Here is an 18699-nt window from a genome sequence, read left to right on the forward strand (position 1 = left end):
CAGTAACAGTATAGCTGTAAGTCTAAATCTACACGTAGCATGTTTGAATTATCTTCTGATTATTATGCCTATGCCGTATGATTTTCTGTACATAATTTTGGAAAATAATTGCTGTCTTTTCTTTCTTAAACCCAGCTGCTCCATACTGGATAACAGCACCCAGAAACTTGGTTTTGTCTCCTGGAGAAGATGGAACATTGATCTGCAGAGCTAATGGCAACCCAAAGCCTAGTATAAGCTGGTTAGCAAATGGTGTTCCCATAGCAAGTAAGATTCTTAATTACTTACAGACAGGAGCATGAGTAAGAAAATATGAGGAGTCTCAGGGTGGTTTTTGTCAAATAGATGTGAAGAGCCTGTATTTATGTAGTTTTTGCCTGACAGGTAATGCTAAATCATAAAAGATGTGATAAAATACTGTGGTTCATAAAAGCTGAACAACAAAATGTGCCTCTAACGTGTTTGAGAGAACTAAAATATGTAAACATGCTCCCGGTTCTTCTGTCTGGCATTCTGCTGGTAATATCTTTGTGGATATTGGATGGGCCCTCTCACAGGGCCATTGCTGGGATGTTGTTGTTACCCCTGTGTTTCTGTGACAGTCATGTCTGCTAGGTCTCTCCTTTGCTGCCCCACTGCAAAGCTAATGTTGCCTAGGAATCCTAAATGTAACATAAAAAGTGAAGTCCTCACACGTGTGGATATACAGAGCACTTGTAGGATTTGCAGAACACTGCAGGATTTGCAGCTTAGTGTATGCTTGAGCCTCCCAGGCTTCAGCTCTAAGAAGCTGCAGCAGCAAAACTGTCTGAATGTGTCAGCAGCTACCTGGCAAACAGTTTGTGCCAAGAAGTGTCAAAGAAAAGGAACCCCTTAGGCAGTGGAACACCTGTTTTTCTGTGCAAGGGTAAGAAAAGCAGCCCTGAACTGGTGATTGAGCCACTTAATTGCTGCAGTGTTAGGACTGGCAATGCTGTGTGACAGACACAAGGTAGCTGCTATATATAGTACAACTTGCCTTGGAAAGAACTTGCTGGAGGACACTGTGGTGTGTTGTCACTGAGCATATCCTGTACTGTAAATTCACACTTGGTTCTTCTACCTTTATCCTTCCCCTTTCTCAAAACAATTATAAAAAAAACAGACAGTCTCACCTGTTGGCTTGTGAGAGATAATGCACTCTAAAATACTGGTCTGCCTAAAGTATGACAGTGTCCCTTCTGTCACTTTCAGAAGTTTAGGAGTTGTTTAAGTCTGTTGATGAAGTATAATTCACCCAGTTTGGGACATGGAGAGGGATTGTCTGTGGTCAGAATCTAGGTAATAGCTAGAAGTAAACAGGAGCCCTCATTAGATATATTTGAAGTATTTGGTATACAAAAGAGATTAAACTTATTTGTAGGGGAAAAGTGCAACTTTGGGGGGCAAAATAAGGCTGTATGTAGAAACAAATAGAAATATTTAGCAAATAACCTGTTTCAGGAACCCTAATTAAATGGAAAGTGAGATCTGCAGCCTGAGATTTAAATTGAGACATTTTCCATTGGTAAATAAGTTATGTAAATTGACATTAATCACCTCATCAAACAATGGTAAGACAGGAAAAAAGGAAAATATCAATGTAATTTTGTAACATATATATTTATAAATAAATATATCATAATGCATTTGTTATCATCAAAGTTGTCCTTCAACCTGTCCTTCACTTTCCATTCTGGGTTTTTGGTGGTCTCATCCTCCTGTGTTGTTTTCTTTATACTCACCATTCACTTTTTGTTTATTTGTTTGGAGGGGATTTTTATCCTGCAGTTCTTATAGTTTAAGTATTATTTCAGGCCTCCTGACTAGTAAAATCTTTTCCATCTGGCTATGAGAGTCAGCTTGCCTTGCTCTTCTTCCGTATCAAAGCTGTAGGATGAGCTGTTCAAATGACCAACAAGTACATTTTCTAGAAAAGCAGTGATGTGTTCTGCTTTCTTTCATGGTAAGAGTAAAACATTAGGGAAGAGTTTCCAGAAGCAGCTGCAGGATGCCACCAAATTTCCTAAATACAAGGCAGCATATATTGGACTGGCCTTGAGGAATCAGTACACAAAGTCTTGTTGAGGGTATTCAGTAAAAATTAAAAGACTTTAATTAAATTACCCACTCAGACTCAGTAGGGAAAAAATAAAAGAACACAGGAAATAAGTAAGTGGGCAACTCAGCCTTATATTAAAGGTCACTTTCACTGCTGAGAAAATCTGAAGTCTTATCCACATTAAATATTTAAGTGCAAGTTGATTGGATGCTCTAGTGCACTGCATCTGTCAGGGCATCTATGAGAGGCATCATGATCACAGAAAGTGCAGTTCTTAAGATTCTTGTGATTTTTTATTATTCTGAGTTATCAAAAGCTGTTCTGGAAATTACCAAGTACAGTGTGCCTTTTTGTTCACTTGTTACTAAATTATGGAATTGAGCCCCTCATCTTCCAAGTGAATGATTAGGAAATCATTGTAAAAGGAAACTAAAGCAGCTGTTTCTGCTTCAGGGCAGTGCTGAGAGAGCTACACCCATGGCAGGATTTCAAAGAAAAAGAGCTACATTTGAATTTCAAAGCCCTGCTGTCATCATATATCCCACAATGTGCCTCTTGTGGCCTAGTAATCTGTTTGCAATACTTTAATTTTCTGTTGGAAAGCACAACTGGGAGATACTTAATTCTTCTGGTTTTGTTTTTCCATAATAGAGTCAGACAAGGAAGAGGGGATGTTGAAGAAAGAACCATTCGTCCATATCTCAGTCAAAGGCTGAGGTTTAAATATCTATAGGGAACAGGCAAAAAAAAAAAAAAAAAAGTAGAGAAAAATGTAGTGCGTGTTAGCAACTATAAAATAAAATTGCAATGGTGTGAATTTTGTTCAATATTTCAATAATCTGAGTAAGAAATATTTTTAAGTAAGATTTTAGGTTTTCCTATTTTGATTCATTTTCTTTAACAGTCATGCTGAAAACACCAGCATTTCTAAAAAACAAAAAGCTGCTTTAGACATGGTGGAATGATAAGGACCTAACCTAACCTCCTAATGTTTACTCACAGGAGTATGCTGAACTTTCATGCCCAGTCCCACTAAGGTCAATTAGAATTACTTTGGCAAGTAGCAATTGAAAGTTCAGGCCATGACTCTGTGTTGCCTTGTGCTTCAATTAACACTCAAGAGCTGCATTATTTATATCACTGCATAATCCATTGTGTTTTACTGCTTAGATATTCAGCATGGTTTTTTTTACAAAAGGGAAGCCATGCATAAAGTATCTCAACTTTTAAGAAAGTAACAACCCAGATTAATTGGGAAGGGGAAACACTTTCCTAATTGGACTTCAGAAAGGCATTGCAAATACTGTACAAAAGACTGATTTTTTTGGTCCTGTGGTTTATAGTTCATGGTGAGCTATTAAATATTAGATACAGACACTTAGATTTATACAAAGTAGTGCAAAGGTAGTGTTTATCTTCTTTTAATACATTCTTCTCTTCTTATATTACATTCCAGATTGAATCTCTAGGTTAGTCTCCATTAGTACTCACACTGAATTTAAGGGAGAAACATTAGCCCTTAGATTTCTTTCATGAAAGGCCTTGATAATCCCTGGCTGAGAGATTCATCATCCATCATTTTCTCTGAGAGTACACACCAGAAGCTGTTCACTGCAGGAGGGTGGGGAGAAATTTGCTGACCCTAATGCCCCCAGTATTTCAGTTTTGGAGAGAAGACTGCGTGGGAAGATGTTTATCCACTGCTTCTGCTGTCGTTGTGTTGGAACTTTGCATCTGGCCTGGGAACTTCAGCAGATGAAAAAACCTTTGATAATCATTTTTTTTTCCAATTCTGCACAAAATAGTCAAGGATGGTTATAGTTAGTGCAGGTAATGCTGTGCCTTTGGAGACAACAGAACTGTCAGAATCAGAAACTCAGGAAGAAAAGGATTTCAGTGATCACAGGAAAATAATATGCTGAGGAACAAGCAAGATTGGTAAGAAAAGGAAAATTACATTCTTTACCATTTCAGTTATCCATGGGTTTTTTATCCAGATTTTTTCCCTTCCAGTTTTAAGTACTTCTGTTCAGAGAGCAGAGAGTCATTCTGTCTTTTTGCCAGGAAAAAAGTAGCAATGGTGCCATAGTGGTTATTTAAGCATACTAGAAAATGTAATTGCTTAGGCTGTCAGAAGTTTATGAAACGTTCAAATGAACAGAAGTTACAGTGCTGATCTCTAACTACAACAAGAAGTATCTGATGGAGGCCCTGCCTTCTCTGTTTAGGAATATGCTGAACATGGCTGGAGTCAAGAAGCTGTATCATTGTACAATGTGATGAAAAAATTAGGTGAAACCAGGTCTTTGTTCAGAAATGACCAACACACATTCATAAGCTGAGATTCCATGTTATTGGGAGCAAATGTTGGCTGTTAGATGGACATTTTCACCTGTCTTGTTACAGCAGCAGAACTCCTGTAGCAAATCCTTGTAATGCATTATCCTGTTTTTACAAGCTCATTTTAAGTATTACATAGGATTGTGCTATTTTGCCTAGCAGTGCCAAATTCAGATTTGTCTAATGTGTCAAAAGCATTTTCTCTTTCTCAAGCTGCTGAGGTGTAATGTGACCAGAATATTCATACATACAAACAAGCAGTGCTTGAGTAGCCCTGCCATCACTCCTTTTCCCCAGAAAAAGATTAAAAAAAAAAAAAAAAAAAAAAAGTAGATTGGTATATGGAAGGGGCTGAAGTACTGCATGCTATTTTTCCTCAGGTTTTACTAGCAAGACTGACCTTCAGGAATCCCAGGTCCCAAAGACCAGGGGAAAAGACTAGAATAAGATGTACCCTTGGTGGAAAAGGATTAGGTCAGGAGCAAACTGAATGTACCTAAGTGTGTGGCCCCTGGTGGGATGCAGCCACAAGTGCTGACTGAGCTGGCGTATGCCATTGCAAGAACAGTCTCGATAATCTTTGCTTGATCATGGTAACTGGGAGAAGTGCCTAAAGATGGAGAGAAAGCAAATGCTACTCCTGTCTTCAATAAGCCAGAAACCAGGGAGCTACAATCACCTTTATCCCTGTGAAGGTGATGGAGCAGCTAATTCTGCAAACCATTTCAAGGCACATTAGGAACAAGGAGACTTTCCCGAGTAGTTTCAGGGGTGACCAACTTCATAAGTTTCTCTGATGAAATGGCTGGCCAGTTAGATGAGGGCAAGAATAGCGGATAATGTCTGCCTGGACTGCAGTGAGGCCTTCGACACTGTCTCCCATTAGATCCTCATGGACAAGCTGTTGATGTAGGGGCTGGATAAGCAGCAGAGAGGTGGATGGAAGAATGGCTGAATGGCCAAACACAGAGAGAGGGATCAGTGGAACAAAGTCCTGCACCTGGGGAGGAACAGCCTTAGTGCCAGTACATGCTGGGGGCCATCCAGATGGATAGTGCCTTAGCAGAACAGGACTTGAGCATCCTGGTGGAGGCCAGGTTGACCATGAGCCAGCAATGTGCCCTTGTGGCAAAGAGGCTAGTGTTATGCTGGGCTGCATGAGACAAAAAGTGTAGCCAGCAGGTAGAGGAAAGTGATCCTTCCCCCATCTGGACACAGTTCTGGATAACTGGATACAAGTGGCCCTGCTTGAGCAGGGGGTTGGACCAGATGACCTCCAAAAATCCCTTCCAAGCTCAACGTTTCTGTGTCTGTGAGAGCAGCAGTGGGTGCTTCAGACCATTAAAGAAGCTGTATTCAACAGACAGTTAAATAGGTGTCTGTCTTAACAGGGAGCTTTTGAATCAGTGCCCTTCAGCATCCAATTGACTGGACCAATTAACAGAAAGCACCAGCCAACCTGACACTTCTGCCTTCTTTTCTCTTGGGACCCCAGCTTGAAGCCCTTTTCCGAGAACAGACACCTCCTTTCCTTCAGATAGCTGAAAGGGGATATCTCCTTTTTTCCTTCAGTACAGCAGTGGGAAGGGAAGATGCTGCCCCTCTTTTTCTATAGTAATTTAGGGGTTAGATCATTCTTTTACAATGCAGTTCCTTCAGCCACAGAAGATTGAAATAATGGCTTCCATCTCTTAGGAGGGGCCCTACCATCATCCTGTAAGGGGTTAAGTGTTGGAGTGTGTGTGAGGGGGGCAGTCTGTGCACCCATTAATGACCCACCTGTGTGCAGAAAGTGCTGCAGGATTCAGAGGGAAGCCCAGAGCCCAGGACTGGAAGCAGCCAGGCTTGGAGTGGCTGTGGGCACTTCTCCTTCCTCGTGGGAGAGCAGTTGTGTCTGTCTTCTGTTCAACTGTGATTTGTATGCAGAAACAGACTGCTTCCTGCAGCTGACTGGCCTGCCTGCTGGGCTGCTCACCTGCTCCAGCTATTTTCAGCCCATGAATCTTTTAATGAAAATGGCATTTACGTAGAAAAGGAGGCAATGTGAAACATGAAACACAATGGGAAGTAAAGCAAAAGAGAGAAAAATATGTGCCAGCAATCCAGAAGTCCAGAGAATAAGCGCTTAAAATCTCAGTAGTACCTTTGTCTTCCTTCCAAAATTTTTGAATTTATGATGTTGATTTGAACTCAGAGTGATGGAAGATGAGAAAAAAAGGAAATGGAAATCTGTTCTTGAGGCAGCTGTTTGGAAATTGAGGTATTTACATGAAAAATGGCCTTAGATTTCATCGAAGCTGGAAATACCCTCAAGCAGAAGCACAGAACTGTGGTCCTCTTCATCTGGTTTCTTTTGTAGAGAATTCAGTAATACATACTTTAAGAAAATGCAGGAGAAATTTCTCCATTTTCTTTATAGATGAGAACTAAGGTATTGTCTGAATCAAAAGGTTCCTGTCACAGAAAATTGATGTTAATTTGATTGATCTTTTTTATGAATTCAAATAAGAATTTCCTGGTATGAGAATGTGTTCCACAAATATACTTTTTCAAGCTTCAATAAGAGTGTCAATTTTGATGATGCAGCCAAACTACGATGTATTTATTTCTGTATAAATGCATCTATTTTTCATATTAGTAGATCAGTAATTTTACCATTAATTTTCATTAATAATAATACTTGTGCTTTTAATACAATAATAGTATATCTGGTCTTATTTAGTGTGTTCATAAAATATTAAACTGTAGATTGTGCATTTTTATGCAGTGTGGTGTTACAAGCTAAGTTTTTTCTTCATTATACTTCTTTAATGCCTTTCAGTTTTATCAGAACTAACAGCTATTACTCTTCTTCAGTATTTTCTTAGAATTTTGTTTTCAGTTATGTCTTGGGTGCTTCTGTGATGCAGAAGCTGTTTGACAGCTCAGGCCACTCCAGAGCAGTTGAGGAAATGGCATTGTATCGTTCTTACATAAGGGAAAGAGTGCCACCTACTGAAGTACTAACTCTGCTCTTGAGAAGATTGTTTCTTGACTTGGTTAGAAGGAATGCTTATTCTTTACTCTGAGATAATTTTCAGCTGAGTATGGCTATTTTTATATTTGGAAAATAATTTATGGTAAAACAATCAATTTGAAACTTTAAAGTCACAGAGTAAAATGTCACTAGTAAAAAATCACATTTTTACTAGTGATCAGTCACCCAGGGGAAAAGACTTAAAGGTATATTTGTCTTTCAGATTCTTCCTTCTTTTCAGAAGTATGAAACTTGCAATCCAATAGCAGTTTAGGAAAAGCAATAACTCTTTTTCTTTACACCAACAGTTGCCCCAGAAGATCCTAGCAGAAAGGTGGATGGTGACACCATTATCTTCTCACACGTGCAGGAAAGGTCAAGTGCTGTCTATCAGTGCAATGCTTCTAATGAATATGGATACTTGCTAGCAAATGCATTTGTGAATGTTCTGGGTAAGAAAAAGACTTCATATTTTTCTGTTTTCTTGGGTTTTCAGTGGTCTCCTGTTAACACACAGACTCTCTGCTCAAGCCTTGCTTGAGGTCTTCATTGGGAATTGATTTATTTCCTGGCCCCTGTAAAGAGCAAGGGTATACATAGCTTTTTTTTTTTCTAGGATATTCCTGAATTTCACTTTTACTGTTCCAAAGTGAGAAGGATAGATGTGAAAGCTGGGAAAAGTTGGAAGAAAGTTTATCTCTCTTTTGGTTTTTTTTTGTTTGTTTAAGTCAGTTAAACAGAAGCCCGACAAAGAAGGCAGGAATTGGTATTGCTTAAGTTAGTACATTTTAGTACAGTTTCATTGAGTCTGGATGTTTTGGATTAGTGGAATAGATGATCTCCAAGTTACTGCTGCAAGGGGACATAATTATGCATTTGTCTCTAAGGCTTCCCTGGCATGTGTTTCTGATCACAATATGTTGTAGCCCCTCTAATTCTTCTCACTGAATTTAAAAGAGCTAGTAGCAAAATCTTAGGCAGAATGGCCTCTAGTGACTCTCTTGCAGGAACTGGCAGATGTGTTGATTGACACTGTCATTTAAAAGAAAGAAAATGTAGGTGTTACAGCAAAAAAGCATCCTAGCTTCTTTCTGCCTGCAGGTTTGTTTGGAATTAGATAGTTCAGTCTGTACCCAGGAGATTATCTTCTTGAAGTATATACTGATTTAAATTTTCCAATTGAAATCATTGCCTTTGGCACCCATCACTGTTACTTGTAAATAGGCAAGAAACAGTTGTTTTTCACAAGATAATTTCCCTGCATTTTCCTCAGGCTAGTACCAGTAGAATGTATTTGAGCCCAGACTGAGACCCAAAATCATCCCCGGGAAAAATGTTTTTATGTAATTCTTTAGGCCATTCTTGATGTCTTTGTATTTTGTATTTGTTACTATACTTTTTACTATGTATTTGGCATTTGTAACTTTATAACTATATGCAGATTATCTTTTCTTTTCAGCTGAGCCACCCAGAATTCTAACTCCTGCTAATAAACTGTATCAAGTCATTGCAGACCGTCCTGCATTGCTAGACTGTGCTTATTTTGGGTCACCTAAGCCTGAGATTGAATGGTAAGCTCTAGCTGTGCTTATGTTACAGAAGATGAGCTAGTTATATCTATGGAAACAAACACTTGAAGCTTTAAAACTCTTCTAAATCTTTTTACCATTTTAAAATAATGTTTTTAAAATATATGCTGTTTACAGTTTGCTAATACAATATTGCATGTTCTTAATGAACCAACAGTAAAGTTATGCCTAGAGAGTCAAGTTTAAATTTCTTTGAGTGCTTCTGTCTCTATTTTCTAATATGGCAGTCCTAAGTTTGTATTTTATTGACAATAAAACTATTCAGAATTTAACTGTGATGCTGGCTAATGATATTTCTTCTTATACCAAGGTTTAAGGGAGTGAAAGGTAGCATTTTGCGTGGAAATGAGTACGTTTTCCATGATAACGGGACCTTGGAAATTCCAGTGGCTCAGAAGAATAATGCTGGTACATACACATGTGTAGCAAGGAATGAATTAGGAAAGATACAAAATGAGGTGCATTTGGAAATTAAAGGTGAGAAATTAGTCATTCTTCCATCACTGATTAGTACAGAGTTTCAGACTTTCTGGATATCTAATTTTAATTTTAAATTTCAGATCCAACGATGATCATTAAACAGCCAGAATACAAAGTGATTCAGAGATATGGCCAGGTTTCTTTTGAGTGTATAATAAAACATGATTCTACCTTACTGCCAACAGTTACATGGTTGAAGGACAATGATGAACTGCCAGATGATGAAAGGTAAGGACCACATCGTTGTTCTTTCTTTTTAATTTTCTAGGTCCTTTTGTCTGCTCGTTTTCCTGATCTTTGAAAGAAACATGCTGACCTATTGACATATTTTCCAAAGAAGACTGATAACCATCATGGCTATCCAATATTTGGTGACTAAAGGATCTTCCTAGTGTGATGAAAATATCAATATAGATTTAAAAATAAAATGAGATGTAAACATTTACACAAACTGTGCACACTGACTTTATAGATTAAGTGTAAGGTAAAGATCATTGACTTAAGAAGCCAAACAGATAACAGAAAAGTATTTTGCTCTGGATCACAAATATTTAAAATTTGTTTGAATATGTTTGAAAAGCACATTAGAATAAAAGTAACTGTGGGAAGAGGGTCAAGAGCAATGAAGGAAAAAGAAAAAGATGATGTTGTCCCATAGGCTAACTTGGGTAAACATAGCTGTTTAGGTATGTACAAGTGTATGGGATTTGATAATGTTTTATGCAAGTTTCTTATAACAGTGGCAGCTGCTGAATTTATTGTATTTACAGGTTTCTAGTTGGTAAAGACAACTTGACCATTATGAATGTAACTGATAAAGATGATGGAACATACACTTGCATAGTTAATACTACTCTGGACAGTGTTTCAGCAAGTGCTGTGCTCACTGTTGTTGGTAAGAATGCTCTCAAATTTCTACTGTTAAGTATGAAAACAGCATTAGATTTAAAGTGAAAAGCACAAACATAGTTTTGGTTTTTAGGACAGGGTAACGGAACTGCCATCTAAGTGCCAATGTGTTTCAGTTTTTAAAAAATGTAGTATCACCTTACAGTTTGCATTTGAATCAGCTGTTTACCAAATGGCTGAGCAGCTCCAGGGCAGATTTGTGCTGTATAGCTTTTTGTTTTGACCATATCTGAGCTACTACAGGAAATGAAATTTTGCAGGGTATTTGAACATGAACATGATAGAATCACAGAAAGGCTAGGGTTGGAAGGGACCTTTAGGGTCATTTAGTTCTAACCCCTTGCCTTGGGCAGGGACACTTTCCACACAACCTGTCTGGGCAACCTGTTCCTGTGCCTCACCATAAAAAGTGTCTTCCTAATACTCAACATAAACCCACTCTGCTTTGGCTGAAGCCATTCCCCCTTGTCTTACCACTCCTTGCCCCTGTGAAAAGTCCCTCTCCAGCACTCTTGTAGCCTGTGTAGGTGCTGGGGGCTGCTCTAAGGTGTCCCCAGAGCCTTCCCTGGGCTGAACGGCCCCAGCTCTCTCAGCCTGTCTTCACAGGAGAGGGGCTCCAGCTCAGTGGTCACCTTAGTGACCCTCGTCTGGACTCCTTCCAACAGGAACATGTCTTTGTTGTGTTGGGAGAATGGTATCTCAGGAATCTCTTTGACAACTAAATTATGCTTCAGAAAGACTGAGCACACTTGGTTGTATGACTTCTCATGGATTATATTTTCAGTTTAGTTCTCTGTTAGGGTTTTATGGTTGCAGATTCTTGCCAAATGTATTACGTTGCCCCTTCTCTAATTTGTAAGGAAGTTTTAAGTAGATGTCCTGAATGATTCTAACAAGAGTTCCATTGGAGACTCAGAGCAAGTATGTTTGTGTTTTAAAATTCTGCTGTGATCTTATGCCTATCCAGGAATGATCTAAGCCAAGAAGCTAGTACTTATTTAGGCATTTTTATAAGATTGTTTACTTTATTTATTTTCTTGATCTACTCTTATTTTAAAAAATGAATAAAATATTCAAGAACACTTTTTTAGCTCTTCAGTGAAAAATTATCATGTGTTTTTTAAAATTAACCATTTAATCTAAATAAGATAACTTTTCTTTGTCTCTATAGTCTTTAACTACCTACAGTATTCTGTTTCTTTGGCTACTAACTGATTAAATCCTTTATATTAATGTTCTTTTCAGCTGCTCCCCCAACACCAGCTATCATTTACGGTAAACTAAAACAAAGTTCTCTTTCTACATCATCAGGCAGATATATTTCTCATTTGCCTGTTGCAATTTTTTTGCCTTTTTTTTCCCCTTTTCCTCTGTGCGTGTGTGTCTGTGTCTGTGTGGTTTCATCCCATTTTACCAGCTACTTCATTACTGTACCACAGAACTTTGGAATGTTAAAGTGCAGGCTGCTTTATATTTAGGGAATACGTGGTTTTCAGAGATAAATTATTTTTAATTAAGATTGGGTAAAGGATGGCAATGTTTTTCTCATAAACCATACTGTAACACAAGTTAGTTATATAATAAATGAAATATCTAAAATGTAAATCCAACTATTTGGTGAAAAACTATTAAAGACTATTTGCACCAACGATGTTATGTTGTATGTTAAAATTGGTTTTGCAGCCTTGTAGTCCTTAGTCCTACTCTATTTTATTTCATAATTTATCTTAATTTTACTCCACTCATAACATGAATATGATCATATTGACCAGTTTGACTTACAATTGATGAAATCACCAAAAATATAAAATTTAAGTTAAAACTTTAAAAAAAATCTGTTAGTCAGGCACAGTCTTATATTTGATAGTATAGAGCCTTTAATTTAGTAGTATGTTTCCTGAATTTGGGGGTTCAAGTACAATATAATAAGCTAAAACACTTTTAAGTGTAAGAGTTTTAAGCATTTTTACGTAAATCCTATCAGTGAAAATGCTTATGTATTCTTACATGAACCTACTTATTAGTTGTGATTTTTGTGTAATAAATCATGTAATAAATTACCTTCATGAATTTGGACAGTTACATCTTTATGCATTATAAGGATGTATCATAACAGCTTGAATTGTATTACTTTTTAAATAGTCTTTTTAAAAGAACATCAAAAAATAAATAATTTAGTAACTTGCAATTAATTTCTGTTTGAAGTATATTTGTTTTGAATTCCCATAAAAATATTTGTAATGGTTCTAGAAAAGCTTCTTTGATATGAATGTTTCTTTATTTTCTGTGTTGTATGAGATACGTCTGTTACAATACATACCCGTCCATAATCATTCAAAGATAAACTAAACATGCATTTCATAATTCCTTGCATCTCGTCACATTTTTATATCACAGTGCACTCCGACATAGCTAAAATAAATACCAATTCTTGTTAATGTATAGAAGTTTTCAGGTTAGATCAGTTCTCCATTTTTGACTGTTTTGTCATAATTGCATGCTATTAGTCTTTAAGTCATGCTTACATAAGTGAGTAGACCTGCCCTGCTGTATTTGTGGTATTCTTTGAGTGGAATGTAAGGATTTTTTTCAAATATTAAAGTTCATAGTCTGGTGTGGTTGCTTACTTTGTGTTCATTTGGTTTACAGCTCGGCCAAATCCACCCTTTGACTTGGAATTGACAGGTCAGCTAGAAAGAAGCGTTGATCTCTCATGGATACCAGGAGATGAAAACAACAGTCCCATTACAAGTATGTTTGTGTGTATCCAGTAAACTACATTGAAGGTGCTGTTCTAACTGTTATCAAATTCCAAATAATTCTGGAATAAACTTTGTGCACGGCACGGGAAAATGGTAAATTTATTCTCTACAGCTGCCATTTATTTACATAGTATACCCTTAATAACTACTGTACAGCCAAGCAGGAAGACCAGAAGAGCTGGGCTTCTTTATTCAAAATCTTGTGCTAGATAATATAGAAGTTATATATATTGATATGAGGTCTGTCTGACAAGGTCCAATTTTATGAGTATGTAGAGAGCAGACTTGTTCATTGCTTGTATGCTTCTGAAGGAGAGACCTACTAACATCTTGCATTAACTCTTTTGTAATTCTATGAATTTGAAATAGCATCGGTACCACCGTTGTCAGTGATTATCCATCTACTGGTGCAGAAGTTTATTCTTCATGAAAATATAAGGTAGATAGTTTTTCTGGGTTCTTTTCTAGTCCAAACAGTTAAAAAAATAAGCCACATCCATAAAACTAAACAATTAAGTATCCATAAAATTCTGAGGCAGTAAATTTATCTTAAATGCAGTTATTCTTCCCAGTAAAACATAATGAAAACTCATACTTATATTGAGCAGAGAGGATGGGGGGAGGGGAATTTAGGAGCAAGGAGAAAAGATATTAACGGGTTTTTTCCAAAAAAATTGTGGGATCAGAAAGACTTTTTGGCATTACTCTTTCCCCGTGAGCAACTTAATTATTTCATTATTCATGCAGTGTGTTTTTAGATAATAACTGCCACAAGTTGCTAAGACCAGTGTAGATGTTATGTTTGGAACTAATTAGTGAGACTGACTTACTGGGTGTTGCTCTCCAGGGTTTGATGCTGGTTTGGTATCAACACTGAAAACAAACCAGAAGGATCAGGTATCTGAAAAGGAAGATTTGTAAAAAACAGAATTTCACAAGTTTCTGAAAACATCAAAGATTTTGACTACATTTTAATGAAACACTAAGTGATTTTTCTGAAGTTACAGTCTCAGGCATCTCAAATGTATATCAACTAGTAGTATACCTTAAAATATAATATATAGGAGATCAGAGTCAACAGTTGAATAGTCATTTATTCATATACATATACTTTCATTAGTATTCTCATTTTTTTTCTACACCAGAAGACAGAAGTATTGTCTTTCTGTAGGAATAAGATCACACTGTTGCAAGAGTTCATACTAGGAAGTGTTGTCTCTTGTAGGCTTTTCTAGAACGAGGCAATGCATGCACTCTCATATTGGAAACTGAACTCTTCTAACTAAATAATGCTGGGTTTAATTATAATATAATTTATATTGCTGTATGGTCTTCTTAGAGGCTGCAAAATAAGGCATTTTCTTCCTGAGTAAGCCTATTTCTTTTGCTGCTGCTGTCAATTCAAAGTGCAGTTGAAGACTCAAGGATTGCACTTCATTAGGAGCGATCTGTTTGCACAATATGACTGACATGCCAGAATCTCTCCGAAAGCTCTGACAGGTTGTTTTTTTCCCTTGAAGTTGCCTATAAATTATTCTACTGGAGTTGCAGGCAGAAGGCTAGTGGCCAGGGAAGCAAAAAGCAGTAGTGAACACCTTTTTGACATATAATATTCTCACCTTTTCAGCAAGGCTTTATCCAGGAGACATCTCATCCCAGGACCGGTATCACTGGGCACACAAAAGCAGCAGTAACTCAGACAGTAATTTGGGGTCAAGTCTCCCTCTTTCTCTTACTACATAGGTCAGAATGAAATCTGCCAGCCAGATGCCTATGATTAGTACTACTTTCCTCTTTTACATCTTGCTCCTCAAATTGTGCATTTTTCTATGTGGTGCTGTAAGTATTCTTCTAAAAGAAATTTCCAGATGCCACTCCGAACTGTTTTAGTAGTCAGAACAGGATCAATCTTGAGTCATATTCTGTCTCCACCCACACATGAGATGTGTTGTTACACAACACACAAATATTTGATGCTCCAGGTTCTGTGGAATGTACTCAGACTGTACATTCTTCCATTTATTTATTGTGTCCTAAAAATTCCTCCTAAGTCTTTCAGAATTCATCTCTCATATCTTACAGCAAGGTTTTTTGGCTGTTTCACATCTGTAAAAAAAATGTTCTTTTGTCTTTCATAATGAATATGATTTTCTTTTTGGAATTCTACAAAACTATTTATCCCTGAGGTTATATGCTTTGTAGGGTCTTGGCAGTAATCATCATGTTCACACAGAGTACTCACAAGAAATTTAATTTCTGAACATACATTCCCTGATTTAATTTGAAGATAATGAAAAGTGCTCTCAAAGACCTTCCTCAAGTATAGGTTCTTGGCTTTAAATAGATTTTCATTATTCCAGTTTCCTTGGGGAAAATGGAATATTCAGGGAGTTTTAAATGTATACAGGTATTTCCTGCTGTCTGCTTGATACAACTAAGAACAATGTATTTGGCAGTCAAATTCCACTTCCTTGCTGTGATAGTTCAAGGGTTCCTATTAAATTAAAATCTGGTACCTGACAGAGAGCTCTTGCAATAATGTGTTACCTGAGAGATGGCTGCATTAGTGACAGTAGCAAAGGATAAAAGTAAGGGTTTATTTTTTATTTTCATATTTCATCTTTATTTCTACTTTTGATATCCATTATATTATCCACTAGTTATTATAGATTTGTGTTAGATTTATATCAGGTTCTGTGATTTTTGAAAGCACTGGTTGGAGCAATCCCTTCTGGTTAGCTCATTCAGAAATGCCTGTACTTGTCTGGGAAGCTGTTTCGAGTTTTGACGTGAAGTTGGATTCAATTCCTGCTTGCAGACTTTGTGATTGAATATGAAGATGCACTGCACGAGCCAGGAGTGTGGCATTACCAGACAGAGGTCCCTGGCACTCAGACCACTGTGCAGCTGAAGCTGTCTCCCTATGTCAACTACTCCTTCCGTGTGATCGCCGTCAATAGGATTGGCAGGAGCCAGCCCAGTGAGCCATCTGAGCAGTACCTGACAAAATCTGCAAGTAAATAATTATTCCCGCTTCCCAGTGATTGAGTCCTGCTATGAATAGTATTGAGTTTGCTTGGAGTCACACAGCAGCCATTCTTGTTCACGTGTAAATGTTTTATTTTTAGGCCCTGATGAAAATCCTGCTAATGTACAGGGGATAGGCTCAGAACCTGATAATTTGGTAATAACATGGGAGGTAAGATGGATCTTTTTTCAAGGTTTCATTTGTTTTCAGATTTGTGAGTAGCATTTTTTTTTCTTTTAGAACCAATGATGAGAATACCCAATTGCCTGCTTAAAATATTCTTGAAAAAGGGCTAAATTCATATATTCCCTATCTTCATTTTCCTGAAAAAAAGGGGTTTTTTTAAATATGAAAATAAGTTAAAGGTGGAGGGCATAACTCCTTGCATGATTTCTCAAGATAAGCCAATAATTAGGTAATACAGGGTGTTTTGCTGCCAGTTTAGGAAAACTTCAAAGCATAAATGGAGGTTTATTTCAAGTAGAGTCTAATTTTAAGAGTGAATACTAATGTGAATGCTACTTCTAGTGTCACCTATTATGATAAACTAATCATTGTGCACTTTCCTACTAGAAAACTTCTGTTGAAGTTTTTTCCATCATGCCCTTACCATCATGACAGGAGTTCAGGTAGAGCCATGTATAACCAATCTGCCCTCCCAGGCAAGAAATACTGCCTAGGGTACATTCTTTACAAGGAGCTGGTGCAAGTCTGGTTTTCTCTCTTCCACTGCTTAAGAAATATTTGAAAACAAAATATTTGTACAGAAAGCACTATGTGCTGTTTGTGTAAGAATTAGTGACCAACATCACTCAATGTGCTTTTTACCAAAAAGTAAAAACTGAAAAAAAAATGGTCAATTAAAGTGACCTCCTGTAAAAGCTAAACTGCGTAACTTTCAGCAGCGCTTCTCTGTTGCAGAATACAGAGGTAAATTTTCAGTGGCATTCTATAGAAGAATCAGTGTATTTCTTTCTAACTTAAGATTTTTCAGATGCTTCAGAATATTTTAAAAAATATTTCTTTTCATTTCAGCCTTTAAAAGGTTTTCAGTCTAATGGACCAGGGCTTCAGTACAAAGTCAGCTGGCGCCAGAAAGATGTTGATGATGAATGGACATCTGTCATAGTTGCAAATGTATCTAAATATATTGTGTCTGGTACACCAACTTTTGTTCCATATGAAGTAAAAGTGCAAGCTTTAAATGACTTGGGGTATGCACCAGAGCCATCAGAGGTGATTGGACATTCAGGGGAAGACTGTAAGTTTGTAGTTTGACTCAGTTATCCTAATTAAAAGGAGCTAAATGTGTAACCTGAATGGGTATTTAAAGTAATGAAATATTGATGGGGGGATAGTAGTTGTTTTTTTTTTTTTATTTAAAAGAAAGCAATTCAGAGATAGTAAAGGCTTCATACTACTCTGTAGTATCAATCCTGAAAACACAGGAACATTTTAACCTACTTACTCCATGAGTACAATGCAAAGACTCATTCTAAAGAACTATGTTTGTGTGGTTTCTAATTCTAACTAGGTGCTTGTTGCATCCTTTCCACACAGTGCCAATGGTTGCTCCAGGCAATGTGCAGGTTCATGTTATTAACAGCACATTAGCAAAGGTGCATTGGGACCCAGTTCCACTAAAAACTGTCCGAGGACACCTGCAAGGGTACAAAGTAAGTACAGTCATTCTCTTCCTTATTTATTAAAATAGACAAATCTTCCTGTATGAGATTGCATCCAGATTGAAGTAACTGACATGTAAGAGGACACCTGCTTTTCAGTGAGCTCCCAAGTTCTGCTGACAAGAGCAACAGCTTTGATGCAATTCATACAGAGTTCAGTAATGTGCCAGCCTTGCAGCACCAGCTTCCTGTGACATTGTCCTTGAAGAAAAATGGCATGTGTTTGCAATTGAACTTGCACATGTTAAACAGGTTAAAAAATGATAACAAATCCTGGCTTTCTAAATTAAATAGGTGTTTTGCAGTTGGCCTGAATAGGAATAGATTTTTTAATTAATTTAGAATTCTTAATGATCTTTAGCTTGTGATCATATGTGCATGAAAATGAAGTTGTAAAAAATAAACAATTATGTTTTTGAAGGTGACAATCTCAGGAGTAACACTGAGGAGAGGCAGCTATTAATATCTTTCAAGTTATCATGGTAGAGAGACTGTGTAGTAAAGAGAGTGCAGGGAAAATGTGGTTTCTTAGAAACTCAGTCAGCTCAATGGGCACCAGAATCAGCTTTCTCATCTGATCAAATTGTCACATAATTGGAGGAACAGTGTTCCCATCCCTGGGTGGAGATCATTCCAGTACTGTAACCTTAGACTAAGTTCAGAACTTGTGTGTTTTTCCAGCCAAGGCAAATCTTGTGATTTGTTCCCCATTTATAGGTAATCTGACATCAAGGAATAGCATGGTCAGGGATGTGATCTAACAAGGAGGCAAAGTCCACATCTACTTTGGAAGGCCTGTAGATACTTTAC

The 18699-nt window shown here is 37.3% G+C and overlaps 1 protein-coding gene across 43 annotated transcripts in view; it reads left to right on the plus strand.

Annotated features, from left to right (window-relative positions):
* Positions 1-18699, plus strand: part of NRCAM (neuronal cell adhesion molecule) — a 144211-nt gene that overhangs the window by 94179 nt on the left and 31333 nt on the right. For 33 of the 43 annotated variants that reach the window (XM_038154732.1, XM_038154744.1, XM_038154741.1 and 30 more), the window contains 12 exons: positions 136-267; positions 7745-7888; positions 8896-9007; positions 9336-9502; positions 9586-9733; positions 10276-10400; positions 11660-11689; positions 13064-13165; positions 15995-16192; positions 16305-16375; positions 17240-17465; positions 17765-17880. In XM_038154732.1, the coding sequence (XP_038010660.1) occupies positions 136-267; positions 7745-7888; positions 8896-9007; positions 9336-9502; positions 9586-9733; positions 10276-10400; positions 11660-11689; positions 13064-13165; positions 15995-16192; positions 16305-16375; positions 17240-17465; positions 17765-17880 (1571 nt within the window). The remainder of the gene's footprint in view (positions 1-135; positions 268-7744; positions 7889-8895; positions 9008-9335; positions 9503-9585; positions 9734-10275; positions 10401-11659; positions 11690-13063; positions 13166-15994; positions 16193-16304; positions 16376-17239; positions 17466-17764; positions 17881-18699) is intronic. The other 10 variants (XM_038154740.1, XM_038154742.1, XM_038154750.1 and 7 more) reach the window with 1 other exon arrangement.

Source organism: Motacilla alba, chromosome 1A, assembly GCF_015832195.1.
Source record: "Motacilla alba alba isolate MOTALB_02 chromosome 1A, Motacilla_alba_V1.0_pri, whole genome shotgun sequence".
NCBI classification, from domain to species: domain Eukaryota; kingdom Metazoa; phylum Chordata; class Aves; order Passeriformes; family Motacillidae; genus Motacilla; species Motacilla alba.